The following is a 21083-nucleotide window of genomic DNA, read 5'->3' as shown; positions in this document are numbered from 1 at the left end:
TCTCACTTCAACACCTAATGATATGAACACTTTTTTTTTTTTTAACTATTAAAATGTTTCCCACAGAAGCCAGCAAAAGCCAGTCAACTTTATGCTGTAAACTTTAAAACTGGCAAACAAAAAAAGAAACAAAATTGTGGTTTAACTCTGTTTGACACTGTGTTCCTGGTGATAAATTGGAAGGAAGGTGAGCAGCAAAATCCTGAGAATTTTTACTCTGATTCGCCCCATCCCTATGCTTAGGCCAGTTGGAAAAAATTATACCAAAGAGGTGAAAAAGTCAGGGAAAAATCTTTGAGGCTAGAATCTCTCTTCTACCACCTCAGTATTTTACCAGAGATGAAAAAAACTGCGAGTTGTCATTTTCTAAAGCTAGTCTAGCCAACGAATGGGGTGGCTAAAGGGGTTGGGTGCCAGAGGTATTTTCCTCAGATGATAATGAGTCCACAGTTGGGCGGTGCAGGGTGGATACAGCTTCTCAAGAATGTCCTTCCGGATCCCGGCTCTTCCTTTCTGCTCTGCCACCATCCTAAGCATGTAGTTTTTGTCCCCTTGATCATCAAATGGCTGTTGTACCTCTAAGCATTACAGAGCTTTCCAGAAAGAAGCAGCAGGAAGGACAAGGTGGGAAAAGACAGCGGGCTTCTCCTCACATGGTTTTGTCTTTATATTTGGGGAGGAAAGTTCAGATGTCAGTAATAGTGTCTCATAACCCCCTCCCCCCACAAAAGAGGCTGTGTTCCAGTCTCGAGGAAGGGAAGACAACAGGGGAGGTGAGAGTGGAGGCTGTAAGAGCCTGCCTGTAATATCTACCCTAGGCCAAGGCTGAAACACTATTGTCCTGTGAGAACAGGATTGCCTCCGTTCACATGGAGTGAATGAGATGCAGAACACTAGAGAGAGACCTCAGGAAAGAGACCTCCAACAGATCCAAACATTCCCATCTTCCCGATCTTTGCCCTACTCCCGGGCCCTCTGGCCACAGAAATGTATAGACTGCAGTGCCCAACATTTCAGCGGTAACTTGGAGATGAAGATAAATGTCTCAGATAAAGTAGGAAGGATATCAGGGGAAATTTGTGAGCAAATGGAAGGTCTAGGTAGAGCTATCCATAATAAAATGAACAACTGAATTCATATTGTACCAAAAGAAGAAAAAAGGAAAAGAAAGGAATGTAGAAATCCAAAGAGAGATGAGTTCAGGCCATGAGAAAACATTACCAAAAGGAAAATAGTGCTTAGTGTTATATAAAAACTGTAGTTATTTGAATGAAACGACTGTTCAAAGAGGAGATGATAAACAACACAATAAGTCTGACAGAGAGAGTGAAGTGTTTATAAAATAAAGACCAAAACCACATCATATCAGATCTACTAAATAATTCAGAAACAGAAAGGAACCTTATGACCATTTCTAAAAATATAAAGGAAAGGCTTGTGCTAGTCATAATAAATAAAGAGGAAAACAGTAAAAGATATTAAAGTCATTAGAGGAAAGATAATAATAATAATATGGAGGACAAAGATAATTCCAAATGAGTATAATTAGCACCCCTGAAGTAAAGAACTCAAATGTCGAATATATACACAAGGCAATACTATTCAGCCATAAAAAGAATGAAATCCTGTCATTTGTGGCAACATGGATGGACTTGGAGGACATATGTTAAGTGAAGGAAGCCAGGCACAGAAAAACTAATGCCACATGACCTCACTCTTTTATGGAACCTGAAAAAAAAAATGATATTATAAAGGCAGAGAGTGGTTACTAGACACTGGGGGAGGATGGGGGGAGGAATAGCAGTGAGAGGCTGGCCAATGGGTACAAAATTCAATTAGATAGGAATAAGTTCTGATGTTCTGTTGCACAGTAGGGTGGCTATGCTTAACAGTTAAGTTATGTATTACATAATAGCTAGAGGAGAGGCTTTTTGAATGTTCTCACCACAAAGAAATGATAAATGCATGAGGTGATTGATACATTAACTACCTTGACCAGATCACTATACAACACATATATGTATCAAAACGTCAGATTGTACCCCATAAGTATGTATAATTACAATGTGTCCATTAATTTTTTTTTTTCGTGACCAGTAACGGGATCACAACCCTTGGTGTTGCGCCCATACCACGACCGGCAACGGGATCGCAACCCTCGGTGTTGCGCCTGCACCGCGCTCAACCAGTGAGCGGACCGGTCTCTATATGGGATCCGAACCCTCGCGCTCCCAAGCGCCGCACTCTACCGAGTGCGCCACCGGGCCGGCCCCGTTAAATTTTTAAAAATAATAATAGTAATAGTAATTTTATCTGCAGCGTAGGGAATCACTAAAGCCAAAACCACTGATTTGTTTGGGTTTTTTGGGAATCTTCCTTTCACCCAACCAAGCATGATCAAGCATTATGTTTAGGAAATGGGCCAAGGGATATGTTCAGTTCCTGAAGATCTTTTTACAGCCTACATAATCTCTTCATGCATATTTTAAGCTTCTTGCTTGAGACATTCCTCTAGACTTCTCCAGAGTCCTCTTAACCTCTCTAGCTTTCGAGAGGATTTGTAGAAAGCCATTCCTTGGCACTAAGACACTGTCCATTCTGTAAATGACTGCCAGAATGTCTAGGCCAAACCAAGTGGGTCTTTCCCACTTTGCCTCTTCACAGTTGAAGATGTTTGCAGCTAGACAGAGGATGCACTTTAACTACACTAAAGATGCTAGCAGTCTTAAGGGAAAAGTAGCTGCTATCTTTTCAGCACCCAGGAGTAAACATTAAGACTGACACATGTGTGCACTATATAAAGAACTACTTTGTATTTATTAGCTTCAATTAATCACAGTCCCCCTACCCTGTGGCCACACCATCAACAGTGTTGTAAATCCCATACTGATCAGTCATTAGATATGGTCCATCCTGGGAAGAAGGTATGATCCTGGCAGAGGTGGCTCTACAGCTTTGGCAGTCCCTGAAGGGGCCATCAGCTGAGCTGTATGGCAGGAGCTGGGCAACAAGGCCTGCCTTGAAAGGGGATCTAAGCAGCACATCACTGTGTCCATCCCACCCTCCTTTATTCTCTGAAAGGGCTATGCCACAAAAAATTACTGAATCCTCCTCTTTCTTTTTTTTTCTCTATCTTCTCCAGTTCTAAGAGAAGTCTGCCTTTCTGTGGGAGGTGAGACTAGAAATCCTCAGACACAGGGAATGTGTTTTATGCTGTCAAGGTAGAGCTGCTATTTTGGACCTTAGAACACTTGCTTTGGGAAGAGACTGAAATAGCCCAAATGTGAACCACCTCAGTGGAGAAATTGGTGAGAAAAGAATCGGTTTAGCATTGGCTTGATTAGACTAGATTGGCAGAGAGAGTTCTTCATTTTGTGGGAACGCTGGCTTCCAAGTGCCACTATTAACTCATACTTGTTGAGAGCACCAGCTTACAGACTATCTGACACATCTGCTCACTCAATGCATAGTTATTGAGTGCCTACTAAGTGCCTGTCAGTGTTCCAAAAATAGAAGAGACAGTGAACAAAACAGAAAAGTGCTACTCCTCTCTGAAGATTTGTATTCAGTTGGTTTTACTGAGCTTACAACATCAGTTGTGTATGTAATGACACAGTTTGGATTTAAAGACACACAGAGGTTGAAAGTAAAGGATGGAACAAGATATACCATGCAGACAGTAACCAAAAGCAAGCTGGAGAGGCTATACTGTTATCAGACGAAGTAGACTTTAAGGCAAAAATTGTTACTAGAGATAAAGATATCTTATGAATGATAAAAAGGTCAATCCATCAAGAAGATAAACAAAAATATTTAGGCATCTAACAGCAGAGCCCCCAAATACATGAAGCAAAAACTGACAGAATTAAAAGGAAAAATAGACAATTCAGCAATAATGGTTGGAGACTTCAATATCCCATTTCAATGATGGACAGAATGAGTACATAAAAGATCAATAAAGAAATAGAAAACCTGAACAACAATATAAGCCGACTAGACCTAACAGTCATCTGCCTATAGAGCACTCCATCCAACAGCAGAATACACACTCTTCTCAGGCATGTTCTCCAGGATAGACCACATGTTAGACCATAAAACAATTATCAGTGCTCGCTTTGGCAGCACATATACCAAAATTGGAACAATACGAGAAGATTAGCATGGCCCCTAGGTGCAAGTGACACACAAAGTTGTGAGGCATTCTACATTTAAAAAAAAATTTTTTTTTTCAACAAGTTTAAAGGGGTTGAAATCCTGCTAAGTATGTTCTCTGACCACAGTAATAAGAAGTTAGAAATCATAATAGAAGGAAATTTGGGAAATTCAAGACATCATGTAGCCTTGTGTACCTAGCTTCTGTGAAAGAAGCATGATGCTTTGGATATTCATCTGTGTCATTATGTGTATCAGTAATGTGTTCCTTTGTATTACTGAATAGGTAGTCTGTTTGTGGTAATATCACAATTTGTTTATTCATTTGGACATTGGGTCATTCCAGTTTTGGCTATTATGAATATAGTTGCTTTGAGCACTCATTGACAGGCCAGAGCATATGTTTCATTTATCTTGGGTAAATACGTAAGAGTGGAATTGCTGGAACTTATGATAAGTATATGTGTACCTTCATAATAAATTGTCAAACTGTTTTCCAAAGTGAATACTATTTTACATTCCCACCGGCAACTTATAAGATTTCTAGTTATTCCACGTACTTTCTAGCATTTAGTTTTTTGTCTTTTTAACGTTAATGCATTTTATCCATTTGTCAACTAGGGAACCATTGGGATGAAGGCCTTTGGTGCTTCCAAGTGGCACTTGGAGTGGTATCTCAGTGTGCATTTCAACTTACATTTCCCTGATGACTAATGATGTTGAGCACCTTTTTCTGTGCATATTGGCCATCTGTATCTCTTCTTTGGTAAAATGTCTGTTCAGATCTTTTGCCAATTTTTAAATTTGGTTGTTTGCATATTATCAAATTGTGAGAGTTCTTAATATATTCTGAATACAAGTTCTTTTTTTTTTTTTTTTTTTTTTTTGTCTTTTTCCGTGTCCGGCAACGGATCGCAACCCTCAGTGTCGCCCCCGTACCGGGCCAGGACTGGCAACGGGATCGCAACCCTCGGCGTTGCCCCCGCGCCTCGCTCAGCCAGTGAGCGGGAACCGGTCTGTATGTGGGATCCGAACCCTCGGCGGGAGCGCCTCCGCGCTTCCCAAGCGGCGCACTAGCGCAGTGCGCCACCGGGCCGGCCCTGAATACAAGTTCTTTATCAGGTTGTGTTTTGCAAATGTTTTCTCCCAATCTTTGGCTTGTCTTTACATTTTCTTTTTTTAATGAGAATTTTTTGGAGCGGGCGGGTACAGCTGGTTGGTATGGGGATCCAAATCCGTGACCTTGGTGTTACCAGCACCATGATCTCCCAAGTGAGCTAACTAGCCAACCCTTTTACACTTTCTTAACAGCATCTTTTGAAGAGCAGAAGTTTTAAGGTTTGGTTAAGTCCACTGAGAGGGCTTAGAAGCAATAACACCCAGTAACAATCAGCACACCTAACACCTAGAGTTTGGTTTCTAAATACTCTTCTCCACTAAAAGGAACCAGGGGTCCTAGGAGAAATGGCTGATTCCAGGGCTGGCATGGATAGAGCGTAAGCTGAGCCTGGAATATTGTGTACCAAAATGTAAGGAAGTGTCAAAGAGTAATGGGGGTTAGTCAAAAGCATATCGGAACCATCTTCAAGATGCTCCCACTGGCCAAATCTGAGATAATGTGGGCATCAAAAGAAATAATGACAGTAATGAATTATAACCTATAGAATAAAATAGGAAACCATGAGTCTGAACAGATAAAAATAAATAAATGGGGGTAAAATGAAAGCCCTTCCTTACGGTAAAATGCCAACTATAAATAGATGGAATGGTGGAATTAGAAAATCACTATCTGGTAACCATTGTGCTTATAATTTATTCAAGCAAGAATCATCAATTTACGCTAAAACAAGTGGGTGAAAGTTTGTTGAAGAACAGGATATTTACATAGTTTCAAAGTATCTCCTTACAAAATACATATTAATTCCAAAGAAAAAAATAGTATCTTTCTAGTGGAGAAACATAGGTGATACTTCCTTAACCAAGTGACCAAAGTTAACCTCATCAGAAATCGACAATGGTCACCTCCTGATAGCATGTGCTGAGAAAGACACAGGTTCACTTCTGTGGTGTGTTCCTGCCAAAAATTACATGATCTGACTCTAATCACATAGAAACATTAGATGAATCCAAACTGACAGACATACTACAAAATAAGGGCTTATACTCTTCAAAATCGTCGAGGTCACAAAAAACAAGGAAAGAATGAGGAAGTATTTAGTTTAGAGAAATATGACTGCTAAATGCAATTCGTTATCCTGGTTTGGATCCTGGACCAGAAGAAAAAAATATGGTTTTCTATGAAGATAGTACAATAAATATACCAAACTTCTACTCCTTGGAAATTCAGGCACACTGGATTTTCTTTGAGAGAGGGAGAATCTTTTTGCAGGTTTAATGGTTTTTCAGATGTTTATGAATAATTTGTATTTTCTCTGTTGTGAATTACCTACCATGTCCTTTATCCATTTATTATTCATCATAAACATTTTCCAGTCGTAAGTTTATTGATCTTTTTCCTTTGTTTTAATTATACAAGTAAAACATTTCTTGTTTAAAAAATAAATATAAATCGTGTAAAAGGCATAAAGGCAAAAAATGAAAGTTTCGCTCATCTCCACATCCCACTCTCCAGATGTTCTCCTTCTCATTTCATTTTTTAAAGTTTGTCTCCCATCCTTTTTGCTTTCTTTTACTCTAAAAATTTCTAAATATTTCTGTGAATTACTCATGCAGCAAAAGCATATATCTTAATGGACTAGGAAAGCAGAGAGTCTACAGTGAAAAAAAACTGTATGTTGATCTCTACAGATTTCATGATAAATGTTCTATGTTCAAGAATACACATGTTCACACATGTTCATGAATATTTAAGAATTTTTAAAATATAGACCTTATAGCAAAACATGTACATAACTGATACATAATTAAAAATGACTATAGCTATATACAGTGAGCTAGTAGCTTAAATTCTGGGTTATTGGAAGCCATTACATCATCTTTCATGCTTTCCTTTGATTTAAAAAGAGAAAAACACCAAGAGCTTTTGTTTTATTAAAAGTGTGAGTTGAAATTGGTATTTGGTGCGTCTGTGCTGTGTGGTGCAGGTTGGGGGTAGAAATGAGTCTTCTCTCACAAGATTGACTACCTGTATCTTTTGTTTTTTATGCTTTGTGGCATAATAGGATTGTGGAACTGAAGGGCCACTGGAAAGTTTTTGTAACCTCCCTGTGAGAAACAAATGACTGGAATACAGTAGGCAATCAGTAAATGGTTGTTGAATTAATAGATGAGTTAAAATGAGGCCCAGAAGGTAAATGACCTGTTCCTAGTCCTCCACAAGTTAGTGACATTTGACCTCTGTGGTTTAAGTAAAGGAACCGGAATATTGATAGAAGCGCTTTCACTCACCCATTTCACAAACATTTATTAAATGCTTCCAATATGCCATGTGCTGTTCAAGATGTTATTAATATTCTTTAGCTGTCAGGCCCATGAGGAAGGAGAGCTATCCAGGTCACAAATGACTTGTAAATTGATAACTGTACGTCCTGTTACTTAGTGACTACTGTTCTTCTGCATTACCTGTGAGGAAAGCCAGTTGCTTTTGCTGTCCTGAGCCTGGGGATGTGGCATGTGGAGTGAGAAATGGGCCTTTCTCTGAACTGTGAACTTTTTTATGAACTGAACTTTTTTTTTTTTTCCCCAGCTGGAAGAAGAAAGATCTGTTCTCAATAATCAGTTGTTAGAAATGAAAAAGAGGTAGGCTTTCTTTCTGTGTTTATTGTTGTGTGTGTGCGTGTGTGTGTTTAATAAGGAAAACGTGAGAACATGATGTGTATGGTAACTTGTAGTAGAAAACAAAAACCTTCTTGTATTCAGAAAATGGCACTGTGTTAGTTTGGTATTCATAATTGACAAATTATGAAAATCCATTTGCAGAAGTTTCACTGATAATAAAACAAAAAGTTTAATTTTTAAGCCATGTTCAGTTGCATTTATTCAGAAGTGCTCTAAAATCAGACTTTCTTACATTATACTGCTGTTACCTCTTAGTTTCAGTAACTAAAAATACTATAAATTTACAGATAGTAATTTATCTGCATATAAATACTGATTTCAATTTCTAAAAAAAATAACTGTTATTTATTATTCTTTCATGATATTCAAATGGAAACTTAGTATAATTTTTCTAGTCCTTTTGAGTAAGGATGAACATGGCCATAGAAATAATCATTTAGAAGCTGATGCTTATGCATATTAATGATCTGTGTCTGCTCTTTTAAAACACAGTTTTTGTCTAGAGAAGTTCTGTGCTTTATATTGCATGCCAGGCAAGTTTAGTGTGTGCTACTGCTGAGAACCTGAGTCTATCCAATGGTGTGCTGTAGAATACTGAATAGATTCTTACCACAACAGTGGCATGCTTTTTTCCTTATTAAAAACAAAACTAAACATAAAAGCAAACCTTCAGGAATAGCCTGATCAAGAATTCTTCCTGCCAGCATGGCACTTGCTTAGGAATTGATGCCTTTTTTAGTGCACAAAGATATTTGGATTCCATAAGCTACAGTCTAAAGAACATTAGGCCTGGGCCGATCCCTGGCCTCAGTCAGGGGTCCCTTTCCCCTTTCCTTTTTAAATTAAGAAATATTTAGATTCAGTCTTCTTTCAAATTTCACTAAGGTGCTGTTTATACTTCAGAATGCATGTGTGTTTCACCACTGCCACACCGTGGCCCAGCCAGATGCTCTCCAGGGGCTGTTAGGAGTGGTGCCTTGCCTTAACCTTAGTTCCTGTGTACAGGCACAGCTCTTCCCTATATGGGCCTCGGGGTATTTAGTTCTACTTAAATAAGTTTTTGTTTCTTTAAAAGGACCTTGTGTAAGCAGTTATTAAGGATATGTGAAAAAATAAATAAGGCTTCTTCTTGTGGCATTTTGGCAAGGGCACACATAAAAATGGCCTGTTGTACATACGACACAATCCCGTCACATTATTTAGCACTTCATAATTCACAAATTTATCTAACCTCAAAACAACCCAGTGAAATATGTGGTGAGGCTCGCATTTTAAAACAGTGAAAAAAGAGCCCCCAAAGTTAGGCAAGGACAGAGAGCTAATAAGTGACGAATGCAGGCTTAAGACTCAGGTCTTCAGATTTTTATGCTGGTTCTCTCCTCACTGTATTTATAAGCTTTTTGTTTATTACTTTTTTTTAAGTTGCTGTGCTTCATTAATTCTTATCATGTGACTTTAACTAAATTACATGCCTTTCAAAGTATGATTAGACATGTGACTCTTTTCATGACTTAAAAAGATGGAACAAATTTGGGCACTGTGGAATTCTCCTTACTTCACTATCTCTGTTCTGTTTTATGTTCTGGATATTTAGGAGAATGTCTCTTGAAAATTACCCTTAATTTTGATCAGTTAATGTAGATAAAGATGATAGCTTTTTTCTGGGAGTGAAAAATTTAAAAACCTAGTTTCTCATATTTAGAACTTGCTTTTTGTTGGTTAATTAACCCTCATGAAAAGTTATTTCTGTTTTAGAAACCTGAATGTAAACATATTTTAGCTAATATTTCACCCTCTTAAATGCCTTCTAAAAGTCAGTTTGGTAAAGGATTCATATGTAGGTCTCTGTGTGTAATGGTTAAATAAACTTATTGAGTATAGAATACTAAAAAGAACTTGATATGGTCTTAATTTTAAAACCTTGTAAGTACTTAAACTATAAAGGCATTTGAAATGTAGTCGTTCATCCAAGAACTGAGAGCTTAGTAAACAATTTAATTTAGAAGTAATCATTGAATATACATAGTCAAGATAGGATATAATCATTTCATTCAAATGGTCATGATATTTAAGTGGAGAACTTACTCCTGACTGTAGGATGAAACTAGTTATCATTAAGAAATCAGAAGAATACTCCTGTATCTGCTGTGGGTTTTTGGTCACTGTAAACATTGAGTTTCAAGCAATATGTACTAAAGGTTTTTCTGTAACCTTAAAAATGTGATCATTTCTTTGAAAAACTAGTCTCCAAGTAGGGCAAACCTCTTTCAAAACAGCTTCCGAAATGTTTGGCAAAGCAGCATAAACCTTGAATTGCTCTGATTGCCAGAAGTGGAGAGGGTTTTTCCTCTGTACCACTCAAGCCTAATGCAGATCTGGGAACTGGTTTGGCTTCCCTCCCTTCTCTAGGCTTTGTAATGTCAAAGAAGGGACTCCAAAGCCAGCGTCTTAAACATGGAACTTTTAGAGTCAGAATTCATTCTGTTAGTACCAATGGATTTCTGTCAGGAGTGGAAACTGGTTTGATGCTACTGTCTGCCAGTTCTGAAGAGGTCTGTGCTGCGTCAGCTCGTTCAGCTCACTGTGGGTTGCGAACTGTCTGACTGTCTCCGAGCTTGCGCTACTTACCAATGCTCATTTCACCCCTCTCTTTTCCCTTTCCTACTCTTGCTTCCTTTGCTATATCTGTGTGTCTTTAATGGTAAGACTAAAGAAAGTCTATCCACGTTGTAATAAATAAATTTCATATATTTTTAGTAAACCAAATTGTTGCATATATTTTTTGGCTGCCTTTGTCCCTCTGTGTCTTGCTTCTGTTTTGTAAAATATTCTCAGCAGTATATACATGTACACACACAAACACACACATATATTTCTTTTTTATATCTATATACAGCAAAGGACTTCAGTGCAAATTTACCCTCCTTACTGTATTTGCATTTCTCTTCATGTTTCTAATATTTGGTTCTTATTATCTTGCATTTTTAAAGCTTGCCCAGTAACACTTTAAGGTATTTGCTTCATTACTGGAATTTATTTCTTATGTAAGTAGTAAGGAAAGAATCTGGGTAATATGTTTCCTTGGGGGATGGGAGAGAAAAAGATTTCTGGGCCCCTATAGCCCTTCTTTCATATTAGGTTTATCTTCCACTGATATTTTTAGTAATACCAAGTCATTCTAGCCAACATGGCTTCAAAGCAGTACAATTCGTGACTCAGATGTCAGTAACATTGGCATAAATGGTTTAATTTAGCCACTCTTGGTTTTCACAGTGGGATTAGGGCTTAGAAATGACCTAAGAAGCCAGCAATGCACATCTGTCAAAAAATGAGCTGCCTAGGTCTACTTGTCCTGTCATTTGGCATGTAAATCACAAATCAGATCTTTTTCTTAACCATCCATCTTTTGATAACTTGTATAAGTGTTCTGTGGGCCATCTTCTTAGAAAGCAGCCTGGCTAAGAGGTTGTATGTGTGTATGTGATGAGAAGCAGAAAGTCTGGTTGGTGGCCCCAGAAAAGGACACCTGTTTCTTTTTCCTTCTGCCAGCTGGTGGTTTGTTTATCCCTCCCCAACACTAAGAATCTGTGGGATCTTGGCCAACTAGAATCCTGATTAGAGGAGAATCTAAATCTGTTCAACGACCCCAAATCCTGGTATTTTTCAGTAAACAATTTTAAATTACATTTTTGAAATTTGAGACGTATTTATAAAAAGTAGAGCTCTGTAAATTCTTTTTATAATAGAATACCAAATAAGTTTAATAGAAAGTTAAGGAGCTAATGATTTGTTATCTCTTTGGATGACATCAGATATTTACCTTCCAGGTGGCAGAAAGTGCCTGCCTATTTCTTCCATTTAAATTGTTGTTTCGTTTTAACCTAAACAAGATCCTATATCCTAGCAAAGTGTTACTCAGTAATTTAACAGCACTGATGCCCACCCCTTTCCAGTGTGCATATAATGCTTGGGTTTTTAATTCAAGAAATTTCTGTAAGTCTCAGATTCTTTTCTTACTACTTATCATTCTGGAGTGTAAATGTAAGCCACACAAAGAGATGAATACAACACTTATATTTTCATCTTGTGTAGAATTTCAATTTACCATGAATCATGAGAATTCTGTAATTTGTGTGCCGGATATCTTGGGTCTCACTAACCAGACATACATTCTGTCATTTCTAACCTGGGCCTTGGTTTCCTGTTCCTCCAGTTGGTTCAAAAACAGACTGAACCATTACATGCTCTGCATTCACCCTGCTCCTTCTAGCAGAATGAGGAGTAATTTGGCTTGTTGTCACAGTTAAGAACTCTCACTGAAGATTATCTACGCTAAAGCAGTGTCTTAGGTTGTATGGCCTGTGGGCTAGCCTAGGAAATTTTCCTCCAGTTTTATTTTTCCTAATGTATTTTTGTACTACAAGGTCTCTTGTGTTTCACGCTGTAGTAATTTTTTAAAACTCTTTATTTTAAGCTAATTTTAAATTTACAGAAAAGTTGCAAAGGTAGTGCAGCCAGTTCCTGTGGCGCTCTCACCCAGTTTCCCCTAATGTGAACATCTTATATAACCACGGTGCATTTACCAAAACTAAGAAATCAGCATTGGCACAGCTAGCCTCGAGACTCTACTCAGGTTTTTCCCTTTTTTCCATTAAAGTTTTTTTTCTCATCCAGAGTACAAGTTAGGAAACCACATTGCATTTAGTTCTCATATATCGTTAGTCTCTTCAATCTGTGACAATTCCTCAGTCTTATCTTGCATGACCCTGGTACTTTTGAATGCATTTAATTTTTATAACAAATTTAAATATAAACACATATGTAAATACATGGTAGCCTGCCCTTTTGGATTGTATTTATTGTGTCTTGCTCTCCCTTCCTGTTCCTCCTTCATCTTTGCCTTTCTTTCCCACTCCCTGGACTCTAAGACAAATGCTTCCCTCATCAAAGCCCTCTGCAGATACCAAATGCCAAGTCACCAGCGGCCAAGCGCTCTTTCTCTCTCCACACTCCCCCATGATTTCATTCTACACCTGAAAACCCATTTTAACATCTTCTGCTCTAGCTTTTATGTAAACACCTTTATTTTCTATGAGCAATTTAGTGCCCTCTTCAGATTCTATGGTTCAAAAGTAGTACTCCTTCGGTTTGAATATAGTAATAAACTTTGCTACTGTTTTGGCCCATAAGATCCTACAACCACCTTCTTGGAACTTGCTAAGTTACTAAAATTAGTGAGAACCAAATGATATTTCCAGCATAAAACTGCTCTGCATGACATCTGTATAACTGCTTTGCATGTATGTATTTTAATTGTTGTTATTGCTTGGTAATAATTTATTCAAGAATTAACAAAATTCAACTTTGGGTTAGATTTTGGTAGAATTTGGGGGGGTACAATAGTTTTCTTTTTTAATTCTACATCTTCCAAATTTATTAACTTGTTTCTTTAAGTTCAAATGGATACAATGATATGCAGATTCTGACATGTCTGTGCATAGGTAAACTTTTTCTCCCCTCACAGTAAGTAAAATTTCAAGTAAAAATTTGCAAACATAATAGCCTTAACCCCCCATAAAACTTCCCTCTTATACTTTTTGTTTTACATTAAATAAAGTTAATTGTGTGTTTGTTCTAGAACAGCTGTACACTGACCACTCTCTCAGTTGATTTTTGGAACTCTTAACTCTTTGGTCTTTTAGAGAATCCAAGTACATAAAAGACGCAGATGAAGAAAAAGCTTCCTTGCAGAAATCCATCAGTATTACCAGTGCCTTACTCACAGAAAAGGATGCAGAGCTGGAAAAACTGAGAAATGAGGTAGAGTACCATCTGAGGTGAACATTCACGTTGCCTCCTCTTGTTCAAACTCCAAGCCTAAGCTACACAACTGTGTTTCAGGTCACAGTGCTCAGGGGAGAAAACGCCTCTGCCAAGTCCTTGCATTCAGTTGTTCAGTCTCTAGAGTCTGATAAGGTGAAGCTTGAGCTCAAGGTAAAGAACTTGGAGCTTCAACTCAAAGAAAACAAGAGGCAGCTCAGCAGCTCCTCAGGTAAAATGCCCACCTGGTGCTTCTCCACACACCGCGTTTCCTGCCCAGGAGCTGTCTCTAGTAGAGATGCTCTTTGAAGGCAACTGTTGTGCTGCCGCTGACTGACAGTCCTTGACTTTCCCACCATGTAGTCAGATGAGGGCTGGTCATGACCTAGGTCCCACACATATGCATGCCTGGCATTCCCACTCCTGGGCCTTCTGTGAGTGTTGTCACAAACATAAGCTGCCATCACAGCAGCAACCGTGGAGTCTGAAAGTGCATGGCAGTGAAGAAGAGGTAGTCCCTTTAGTGGAGGATGACAGATTGATCCTTTAAATTCAGATAGAGGTGACAGGCATTCTTACCCAGTAGCTGGCCAGCCTCAGAGCACCTGCAGGGCTAGGGCCAGTGTCTGTGAGATCCCTCAGGGGTCCAGCTAGAGGACAGGAACTCAGCCATGTGTTCTCAAAGAGGCACATCTGGGAAGTCCACATGGAAATGAGTTTCTAACACTGGCCATTTCTCTGCAGTAACAGGGGGAAAATGCAGTTTTTTGGTGTTTTTAAAAAATCTTCCTTCCACTTTTTTTTTTCTTCTTAAACATAAGGTAATACTGATACTCAGGCAGAAGAAGATGAAAGAGCCCAGGAGAGTCAGGTAATGTTCTTTCCTTATTGTTTTGCTCTCTTCCTATTTTTCAAAATCATTTAATCTTTTGCATAGGTAATACATTCCTATGGTCCAAACATTAAACAGTGTTAAAGATATATACATTAAAGTCTTCCTCCAAACCTGGCCTCTCTTCTGCTTAGTTCCCAAACCCCCAAACAGGTAATTACTGTTATTAGTGTCTTGTCTTCTCAGAGATTTTTAAAAAATTAAATACAAGCCAATACTAATACAGTCTTCAGTCCCCCTCCTTTTTACATAGATAATGGCATACAACATAAACTGTTCTGTGCTTTTTTATAGCTTTGTAGTATTCCATTGTATGGCGGTATCATAATTTAGTCACTTCTCTATTGGTTGACATGACATTTGGCTATTTCTGATCCTCTAAGTGTAGTATAAACAATGCTGTAAGGCATTATCTTGGACAGCTATCATTTTGCACATATACTAGTATTTCTGCAGGATAAATTCCTAGAAGTAGAATTGTTCTGTCAGAGGATTCCTTGCTCACCTTTACCTTAAAAAAGTTGGGTTCATGAAAACAGTCTCTTAAAGCCAAAATGAACAAAACAACTTTAGTTTTAAAAATGGGATTATATGGAGGCAAACTAGTCTGTATTTGGAAACATAACTGCACATAAGCAAAAAATATAACCTTTTAATTTTAATAATATATTTTGTATATATTTATCCTGTACAAAATTCAAAGGTATAAAAGCCATCTTTCATTTTGAAATAAAAGAAAAACTCAATGAGTTTGAGATTTGTTGTAGTTATCTGACATCTTCGAGGGCATGAAAGGATTCAACAACATACTAACTTATCCTAGATTAGCATTGTCTACATAGTTTGCATGACTAAAGGCATAATAATTAATAATATTTTCTTTCCCCCCTTTCTGCTTCCGTTTGTTTCATCTGCTGCTGACAACACTTTTCTTCCAATCAGCAAATGGTTTGTTTTATGTTTCCTAATTTGTGTGCACACGTATGTGTGTGTGTGTGTGGGGGGGGTTTTCCTGCCATACTTACTTCCATTTTGTGGCTTTTTCATCTTCCTGAAATGGAGCTCTTAACAGGATAATGATTTAGAAAATGCAATTTGAGAAGTGAAAATAGATTCAGTGGCTCTGCCTTCAAAGGTGGCCTCATTGATGTTGAAAGGAATATTCTGCAGAGAAAGACTGTAGTGACTGCTAACTTTGTTATTTAATTTGCCCCAGCAGGAGACAAAGACCAGATATTTCCTTAAAAAGTACAATATATATATATGTATGTATGTATACACAAACATATAGACAAACATATTTGTGTAAAATGGAATCTTTCAATTTATAGAAATTAGAATTTTTTATTGTAGAAGGAAGAAAATTTCTTTTCTTATGTATGTATACACAAACATATAGACAAACATATTTGTGTAAAATGGAATCTTTCAATTTAGAGAAATTAGAATTTTTTATTGTAGAAGGAAGAAAATTTCTTTTCTTTTTTTTTTTTTTTTTAATTAATGTACCATTAATTTGAAGGGAAATGTCGAGGACAAGTGTTTCCTCCCATGGTTCCCCAACCGCCCCGAGCTTCTCACAGGTGCTCCTCACACGTGTGCTGCCTGGACACCGCCTTGACGCTGTGTGCCATAGCGTCTCTCCTCAGTGGAAAGGGAACTTTAGCCTTCTCTTTTAAACTCCTCCATTTTCCCTGAAGAAAACATTTACTTATTGTTCCATCATTACCAGTCAGCCAATAAATGGTGGTCTGAGGAGAAATTCAATGTAGTTTTTTGAAATGTACAGAACAGGAAAGTCCTGGATTGGCTCTAGAGTTTAATGGAGGAACTAACCATTTATGCATTTTGTAAAATTGTGTGTATCTTTGAAGGTAGAAGGAAGAAAAACATATTCCCATGTATCCAGAAATGAAAGATTATGATTTTTGGAGAATGCAAGGTGTTTTGTTTCTATTGAAAGAAATACAGTAAATGTTTCTTCTACTTGTCCGTGAATCTTATATTTGTAGCACTCCACCAACCTGCAGATTTAGATAAAGTATTTCATTTGCCTCAATAACAAATGCAGCTTACCCATTCACAACTGAAAACATTCAATGAAATGTAATTTAAAATGTTTTCAAGTATAAAATAGCATCTATTCAGTAAGGAACATTTGAAGAACATTGAAAGATAGAAAGGGGAAAAAAGAAACCTCCATAGCCCCATCACCTAGGCATGGCCTCATTTAACTCTTTAGTGAAACAGTCTCAGCATTCCTATTCGTTGGGGAGACTGAAAAACAGAGGCGAGTACCCGCCACCGTTGGCCCCTTTAGCACACTTTGCAGCTGTAGCCTGAGAGTATACTTCATGATACTCCAGCTTATGCATGTTTTAGACATTTTACCCATATCACTGTTTCTTTTTTTGAACAATCAGATTGATTTCCTAAATTCGGTAATCGTGGACCTTCAAAGGAAGAATCAAGACCTCAAGATGAAGGTAGAAATGATGTCAGAAGCAGCCCTTAATGGGAATGGGGATGACCTGAACAATTACGACAGGTACTTCATGTTAAGCCATACTGATTGGAACCTTGGTTCTATCAAAATAAATGTGTTTTTAAAGTTAGGTTCTCCAGTGGATTGTAAAAACAAACAAAAAGAAACAATTGCTTGTGGTTACTTTGCCATAAAAAAGATTTTCATAAATCTAGTGAGACAGAGATTACAAATGGTTTGACATGAAAATTTTAAATGTGGAATGTACAACTTATAGTGGGGGCTCACAGACCTGGCCATAGTTAGTTCTTGCTTATTTTTTAAATTCTTTACAAGTGTTATTGTTTCCTGAATTTCTTCTGATAAAGTTTCCAATTTTACACATTAATATCTGTAGTGATGACCAGGAGAAACAGTCCAAGAAGAAACCTCGCCTGTTCTGTGATATTTGTGACTGCTTTGATCTCCACGACACTGAGGATTGTCCTACCCAGGCACAGATGTCTGAGGACCCTCCCCATTCCACGCACCATGGCAGTCGGAGCGAGGAACGCCCGTACTGTGAAATCTGTGAGATGTTTGGGCACTGGGCAACCAACTGCAATGATGATGAGACCTTCTGATGAAGCCTCAAGTCAAGAACTGGCTTTCTCAGATGCACTAGCATTTAAGCAATTTACCACCAGCATTGTATGTGCATACTTCAGGAGAACTCATGTTATTTTTGACCCCCATCAGCAAATCTAGAAAATATTTTGATGTCCAACAAATCACCCTTTAGTCTCCCCTTATAAGTTAGAATAATAAATAAATAAATATTTAGTAGGTGAGTTTTCACCTCTAATTTTGTTTTCTTGATCTTTATGTTTTAAGACATTGCACCAGATGCCATTACGTTATTTTCCTTCGAGAAACCTCATAGAACAATCCCTACCTTTACAATACCTTATTTAAGTAACTTTAAATTATGCTGATAATTTTCATATTTGCACTAAAATATTTCCAGGCTGCATTTGTATATTTAGATTTTTTGGTTAAGCTGCGACACTGGAATGAGTTGAAAAAATGTGCCATTTTGCATTTTCATCTACTCATTTAAAATATTTTATTCTTAATCAAAGAAATATCCAGGCTCTTTGCACTACCTGTTATCAGTAGTGCCTTTATTGCAGGCTTGATAATACTTACGTGTGATTATAAAATCATGAACAGGTAAAGGGAGGGGTAAGCCCCAAAACTGCTGTGGGGACATTTTATAATCTATATGCTGCACCCACTTACTCTAACTGTGGTGTTTTGTTTACTGGTATTGCATAATTTCAGCTTCTATATATTATATGTACATATTTTTTTAAAAATTATATTTTGGGAAAAAACATACACAATGTGTCTTTCTTTTCAGATTTTTACCTTTATGAAAAAGAGAACACATAAAAAATGATCATCAGGACATAACACAGACTTGGCCAGAAATAGCATCATGTTGCTTTGCAACTATTTCTTTTTGTTTTGTTTCTTTACCTGATTTAAATAACTGGAAAAATGTTCCCCAATATTTTTTTCTTCTCTAGCAGATATCCCCAGCAGTCAATTAATTAGATAATATGCTACTATAAAACACCTGAATTAACCAATCTACAATCTTCCTTTACAAGTTTTTTTTTTTACTGTGTTTTTAGATGAATGTATGATGAGAAATTCAACATTAATAATTTTGGATTTTCTTATCACAAAAAATAAAATGAAGGACCTCAACCATCAGAACAGTTTATTAACCAGTCTGAATCTATTTATCTTCATTTGAATGTCTTCTAGAATATGTAAAAAGTAATAAATCTTCCATGCTAAATGTATAGTAAGAACTTCTACAGTTGTACATATGCCTTTGATGTATTTTCCCCTCAAGATTGTCAACTGTGTTTGACAAGTGAATATTAAATAAATCTGTTATCAGTTGAAAATTTTTATTATAAACATATTATAATAGGAATTGTTTCCCAAACAAAACATGTAAAGCAGTATTAAAATCTGAGCAAACAAGTATTCTGTATCTACTTTAATAAATGATTATTCTTATTTGCCATTGGTAGTAAACTCATTATTCTCAGGTTTATTTATCCTAAGTTTTTCTTCAAATGAGCAAGCCCTTATAGACCCAAATAGCAATTTATACTTCAGTCTTGTTGCTAAACAGCTTTTAAGAAATTTGTATGTCCTATCTCAAAGCGTGACCCATTTAGCATAAAATAAATACTTAAGGTTGTTATCCATGGCTGTTATCACACCATATTACCTGACACAAATTTAGGTGGCACCATTGGCACATGTACCAACGGTCTATTAATACATGAAGTTTTAGAAACTCTGAAAGTTGCTGTGATATTTACAAAAATGAGTACTGAACCAATTAAGTGGACATTTGTTTTATGAATACAGACTCACCTACAGGTAGATATTTTCCAAAAGCAGAGTTACTCCTTCAATAAGAACATTACTTTTACCTAAGTAATATTCTAAGACATTATTTCTCAACTTTGGTATTGACTTCAGGTAATTAACAGACTCTAAATTAAGTCTACAGTATTTATACAACAACTACCGCAGTATAGCAACGACTTTTCTGCTCTATAAAAGCATCTGTTACTTGATCTTCCATCAGCCTGATCCTGTTTTGGCATAGCTTATCAACCTGGTCTTGCTCAATTGCACTCACGCATGCTTGAGATTTCAATAACCTTGGGGGGGCATTTTGCCTCAGAGTAGGTCGTACCGTCATTTAACGGCTCATGACATGGCCTGCTGAGCTCATCATTTATTCTCACAGGTCTTAAAATGATACATTCTCAGTTAAGCAAAAACCCCCGCACACTTGATACAGGCTGAGAACCACTGTAAAAACCAGTTGAGAATTAGCGCATGGAGGAGTATGCATGTGTGGTAACAAGTTATGTCAAAATCTAAATGATTTTGATGGAATCAAAAAGTTGAAGGGCTAGGGCCGGCCCAGTGGCGCACTGCTATAGTGCGCCGCTTGGGAAGCGCAGCGTCGCTCCCGCCGAGGGTTCGGATCCCACATACAGACCGGTTCCCGCTCACTGGCTGAGCGAGGCGCGGGAGCAATACTGTGGGCTGCGATCCCGTTGCTGGTCCCGGTCCGGTACGGGGGCGACACTGAGGGTTGCGATCCGTTGCTGGACACGGAAAAAGACAAAAACAAAAACAAACAAAAAAAAAAGTTGAAGGGCTGGCCTGTGGCTCACTTAGGAGAGTGTGGTGCTGATAACACCAAAGCCAAGGATTCGGATCCCTATATAGGGATGGTCGGTTAGCTCACTTGGGAGAGTGTGGTGCTGACAATACCAAGTTAAGGGTTAAGATCCCTTTACTGGTCATCTTTAAAAAAAAAAAAAAAAAAGTTGACAATAGAAGTTTTGATTGAATGCTTTTCTGCATCACTCCCAAATTCCACTCTACTTACTCAGACTCCATGGTGATTGCTTATTGAGTCTTCATAACATAGAGTATAAAAGATAATGAAGGGAGCCATGCACTTGAAGACCAAACATTTTCAAGTTTCTTTACCAGATCCCAAATGGCCCATTTCCACCCCAAAGTATTGAAGGGCATGTCATCCTCATAATAATTTGAGCAATTAAGTTCCAGGCACCCTGCTAAGCTTTTCACGTGGATTACACGATGTAGTTTACATCTGATCTTCACAACTCACAAGGTAACGTGCGAAATTTACCGATGAAGCAAGTGTGGGACCTGGATTCCAGATGCGACAGTATTTGTGTGAAATAACCATGTCGCTGTAGAAGTCTATTAGGAAGGGCTTAAAAACGGAAAAGCCACTCAAAGGTTCCCTTGGCTCCTGACCACATCTGTAAATTCTGCAAGCCGAAGGACCCTCTGATTGCTATAATTTAAAAGATT

The 21083-nt window shown here is 37.7% G+C and overlaps 1 protein-coding gene across 1 annotated transcript in view; it reads left to right on the top strand.

Annotated features, from left to right (window-relative positions):
• CLIP1 (CAP-GLY domain containing linker protein 1) overlaps nt 1–19230 on the top strand; it is a 78410-nt gene extending 59180 nt beyond the window's left edge. Inside the window, exons 20-25 of the mRNA XM_008577463.1 lie at nt 7859–7911; nt 13653–13770; nt 13852–14002; nt 14592–14641; nt 17086–17210; nt 17545–19230. Coding sequence (XP_008575685.1) covers nt 7859–7911; nt 13653–13770; nt 13852–14002; nt 14592–14641; nt 17086–17210; nt 17545–17770 — 723 coding nt within the window. The 3' untranslated portion in view covers nt 17771–19230. The remainder of the gene's footprint in view (nt 1–7858; nt 7912–13652; nt 13771–13851; nt 14003–14591; nt 14642–17085; nt 17211–17544) is intronic.
• Nucleotides 19231–21083: the final 1853 nt, after the last annotated feature.

The sequence above is a fragment of the Galeopterus variegatus genome, unplaced genomic scaffold, assembly GCF_000696425.1.
Source record: "Galeopterus variegatus unplaced genomic scaffold, G_variegatus-3.0.2 Scaffold1518, whole genome shotgun sequence".
Taxonomy (NCBI): Eukaryota; Metazoa; Chordata; class Mammalia; order Dermoptera; family Cynocephalidae; genus Galeopterus; species Galeopterus variegatus.
This window is presented reverse-complemented; position numbering and strand designations above follow the sequence as displayed.